Raw genomic sequence first — 4,677 nt, forward strand, 5'->3', positions numbered from 1 at the left:
GGTTCAAACGGGCTGGTCTGGGCGGACACAACTGGTTTGAGAGTCAGCATCGAAGATGCCTTAATGGCCATATGCGTGTAGCCAAGACACATGTTTGCTTCCTCGCGTGCAGAAGGCGACAGAGGCATTCAGGTCTTCTCCACATGCAGCCTCCGCTTTCGTTCACTCTCCGACTCCCCATCACCACTTGGTACAATTTTTTAGACCTTTTACAGTACATCTAAGACCTATTTTCTAGCAACGCCCGTGAAGAAGTAGTGCTTTCGGTTGCGTTGTACTAAATTCCTGACATCGAACCTTTAATCATGTTGTAGTACGTACTAAATGCATATGTTATACATATCCACTAATTTGCACGTGTTGACGAACTTGCCTAGTTATTGCTTTGGTCATCTAAATGACTTGCAAAAGGAAGTGGAGCTGCTTTCTTCTTATGAAATGGAACATGACGATGAGCCTTTTGATCTAAGAAAATAGTAGTGAGCGTAGCTAGGAAACCGCAGCGAATATTACACACATAGACAGGGCGTTGACCTACAGATTGCGGCTATATAAGTGTGGCCGGCCAGGCTTCATTGATCAAAGCAGGAATCAAAGGTTCAAGGACACGGACACACACCACAAATACACACAATGGTAGAGTAGTGGACCTTTTGTTATATATATAGAGAGAGAACTTTTGTTCATTATCTTGTTACCTTTCGTACTTGTTCTTCCTTGGTGCACTATCACATAGTTGTACTGACAATTCTCTTGTTGCAGGCAGAGGCACCGAATAAGAGCAAGAAGAAAGCAGTGGTGGAGGAGAAGAAAGAACCGAAGAACAAGGTTAACAAACTGAATGATATTACAGGTACCGAGAAGAAAACTACAAAGGACTTACTATACTCTTGTTGCAGGCAAAGGGATCGAATGCCCAAAGCTCGAAGGGCAAGGAAGTGGAGGAGGACAACAGAGATCTAAAGAGGACTATCCAAGACCTGGAGGACAAGATTAGCGCACAGAATGTTAAAATTAAAGACAACCAGACTCGCATAGGGAAAGTGGCCATGGAGAAAGATAATGTGGAAGAGGATATCACAGAGCAGAAGAATAAGGAAACAGAGACGGGAAGAAAGATTGATAGGCTGGACATGAGGAAAGGAAAGCTGGTGGAGAAGATAGGGAATCTGGACTTGCAGAAAGAAGAAGTGGTGAAGGAGAAAACAAAGCTGGGAAAGGGTATCACAGAGCTGAAGAGGAAGGAACAAAATACGGGAACACAGATTGCAGATCTGAAGAAGAAGGAAAATACGCTGGTGGAGGAGAAAGGAAAGTTGGCGAAGGAGCTAGATGAGAAAAAAACTATGAGGATTGATAATCTGGAGAGGAGGAACGAAGAGCAGGCCAAGGACAATGAGGAACTGAAGAAGGACAACGAGAAACTGGTGTGTAAAGAAAGAAAGACCAGAGAGGAGAAAAGGGAACTGAAAAACAGCTATGACACGCTGCAGGACAAGTACGATGGGAGATGCTGCAGCTCTTGCTCAATTTGTTGACAGTCGGAGTACGGGCTGTTACTACGTGATTTCAACATATGTACACGTGATGTTGCTGTGTACGCAACATGGGTACTTGTCCCTTTTAATTTTCCTCTATGCATGGCTATGAGTTTCTTTCTAGGTGTTGTAAGCTCTTTCAAAAATTGTAAGCACTTGATTTATGGATCCTTTCCGATGTTCCTTTCGATCTATGTAGTAATACCATGTGCTTTCGTTAAGACAAATGGGCTGAACTAAACTGATGGGTTCCTCCATACATAACTGAACTACAAGTCAGTGGTACTGCATTTATCATCTGAAGCCTTTAGTTGCGTCGTGCTTGTGGCTCCCCGGATTCGGCTCTTTTGCTCAGCAGTGGCCATCCAGCACGCCACCTCAGACCTACACAGTCATTTTAATCTGCACTTGTCCTCCATTTTTCTTATCATTTTTATTTTGTCAACTAAATTGTTTGAAAATAAGCAATAAATTAAGCTTCGGGGAGTTAGCACGTCCCAAACATACATACTTTTTCAAACATTTTTCCTTTTATTTTATCTTTTAGTTTGCATGATTTAAATTAAACTAATTTAGACTGACATTGTTTTCAGCAGAACTATGTTGTTTATTTTTGTGCAAAAAATAAAAGTTCTCGAAATTGGACAGGATTTTTGGAGAATTCTAGAATATTTGAGGAATTAAGAAGCACTACCCCCACGGCGCTCTACATGTCCATGTGGGGCCCTTGACCACCGCCTTAAGACGATTCCATCGTCATAAATTCCCATATATGCCCAAAAAACCACGGAAACCTATCATCATGTTTTACGATACAGAGCCGCCATCACCTCTTGTTATCAGGAGTCCGTTTCTGGCTCTGGAGAGGGGGATTTGTCGCCGCCATCATCACCAACCTACTCCATCAACAATTTCATGATGCCCACATCCATGTCTGAGTAATCCTTCTGTAGGCATATGGAGATAGATGAGATTTAGATGGGATTTCTTATGTAACCGTTGTCAGATTTGTGATGTAGGGGGCTTACATTTCCAGCCAGTGTGCTTTTGTTTTTCTTTGTTTGTCGATCAGTTTTCCCTGTTTTCAATTGCACTTGAACTTGTTTATTTGGTTTCTATTTTATTTTTTTCCTTTGGTCTTTTGTTTCTTTTTCTTTTTCCTTGTTTTTCTGTTTTCTTTGTTTCTTTTGGTTTTATTCTACATTTTTCATATACATCACGAACATTTTTCTAATACTTGTTTAACATTTTTTTCAATACGTGTTCAACCTTTTTCTATACACATTTTAAACATTTTTCAAATGATTGAATAACTTTTTTCAAATACAATATTAATTTTTTTTAAACATGGCCAACATTTTTTATACACATTTTAACAAAACTTCTTGATTAACATTTTTTTTTCAAATACAAGATAAAGAATTTTTAATACATCGTCAACAGTTTTCAAATGCTTGATTAAAAAATTCAAAACACGGTCAACATTTTTTATCAGCATTGTCACATTGTACTCTATACAGTTTAATATCTTCTAAATGCTTGATTAAAAAAATTCAAATACAAGTTTAACACATTTTCAAATGCTTGATTAACATTTTATAAATACATGATCAACTTCTTTCATACACATTGTATATTTGTTGTATACATGGGAATTTTCTTTATACACATTTAAGAATTTTTTTAAATTCTTGGTAAAAAAATTCAATACACGGTAAACATTTTGTTATTCACATTATTCAAATGATTGATCAAAAAAATTCAAATACATGATTAACATATGTAATACATGTGAGGGAGTCCCGGATTAGGGGGTATCCGGACAGCTGGACTGTAACCTTTGGCCGGACTGTTGGACTATGAAGATACAAGATTGAAAACTTTGTCTCGTGTCCGGATAGGACTCTCCTTGGCGTGGAAGGCAAGATTGGCAATACTGATATGTAGATCTCCTTCCTTATAACTGACTCTATGTAACCCTATCCCCCTCCGGTGTCTATATAAACCGGAGGGTTTAGGCCGTAGGACCAAGAACAACAATCATACCATAGGCTAGCTTCTATGGTTTAGCCTCTTCGATCTCGTGGTAGATCAACTCTTGTAATACTCATATCATCACGATTAATCAAGCATGAGTAGGGTTTTACCTCCATCGAGAGGGCCCGAACCTGGGTAAAAACATCATGTCCCTTGTCTCCTGTTCCATCCGCCTAGACGCACAGTTCGGGACCCCCTACCTGAGATCCGCCGGTTTTGACACCGACATTGGTGCTTTCATTGAGAGTTCCACTGTGGCGGCACCGCAAGGAAGGATGCCTCTGATGGAAATATGCCCTAGAGGCAATAATAAAGTTATTATTTATTTCCTTATATCATGATAAAAGTTTATTATTCATGCTAGAATTGTATTAACCGGAAACATAATACATGTGTGAATACATAGACAAACAGAGTGTCACTAGTATGCCTCTACTTGACTAGCTCGTTAATCAAAGATGGTTATGTTTCCTAACCATGAACAAAGAGTTGTTATTTGATTAACGGGATCACATCATTAGGTGAATGATATGATTGACATGACCCATTCCATTAGCTTAGCACCCGATCGTTTAGTATGTTGCTATTGCTTTCTTCATGACTTATACATGTTCCTATGACTATGAGATTATGCAACTCCCGTTTACCGAGGAACACTTTGTGTGTTGCCAAACGTCACAACGTAACTGGGTGATTATAAAGGAGCTCTACAGGTGTCTCCAAAGGTACATGTTGGGTTGGCGTATTTCGAGATTAGGATTTGTCACTCCGATTGTCGGAGAGTTATCTCTGGGCCCTCTCAGTAATGCACATCACTTAAGCCTTGCAAGCATTGCAACTAATGAGTTAGTTGCGGGATGATGTATTACGGAACGAGTAAAGAGACTTGCCGGTAACGAGATTGAACTAGGTATTCGATACCGACGATCGAATCTCGGGCAAGTAACATACCGATGACAAAGGGAACAACGTATGTTGTTATGCGGTCTGACCGATAAAGATCTTCGTAGAATATGTAGGATCCAATATGGGCATCCAGGTCCCACTATTGGTTATTGACCGGAGACACGTCTCAGTCATGTCTACATTGTTCTCGAACCCG

The 4,677-nt window shown here is 39.8% G+C and overlaps 1 protein-coding gene across 1 annotated transcript; it reads left to right on the forward strand.

The window, feature by feature from the left end:
- The first annotated feature begins 537 nt into the window (after positions 1-537).
- LOC147988432 (uncharacterized) lies at positions 538-1,779 on the forward strand. Its single transcript, XM_087539765.1, has 3 exons — positions 538-636; positions 763-828; positions 900-1,779. The coding sequence occupies exons 1-3, from the start codon at positions 634-636 to the stop codon at positions 1,536-1,538; spliced, it is 708 nt and encodes a 235-aa protein (XP_087395891.1). The 5' UTR covers positions 538-633; the 3' UTR covers positions 1,539-1,779.
- Positions 1,780-4,677: the final 2,898 nt, after the last annotated feature.

Source organism: Triticum urartu, chromosome 1A, assembly GCF_056163025.1.
Source record: "Triticum urartu cultivar PI428250 chromosome 1A, HENAU_Tu73, whole genome shotgun sequence".
Classification (NCBI taxonomy): Eukaryota; Viridiplantae; Streptophyta; class Magnoliopsida; order Poales; family Poaceae; genus Triticum; species Triticum urartu.

Coding starts and splice junctions, on each gene's coding strand:
- LOC147988432 (XM_087539765.1), top strand. Junction 829..899: donor AGAAAGAACCGAAGAACAAG/GTTAACAAACTG, acceptor CTCTTGTTGCAG/GCAAAGGGATCGAATGCCCA.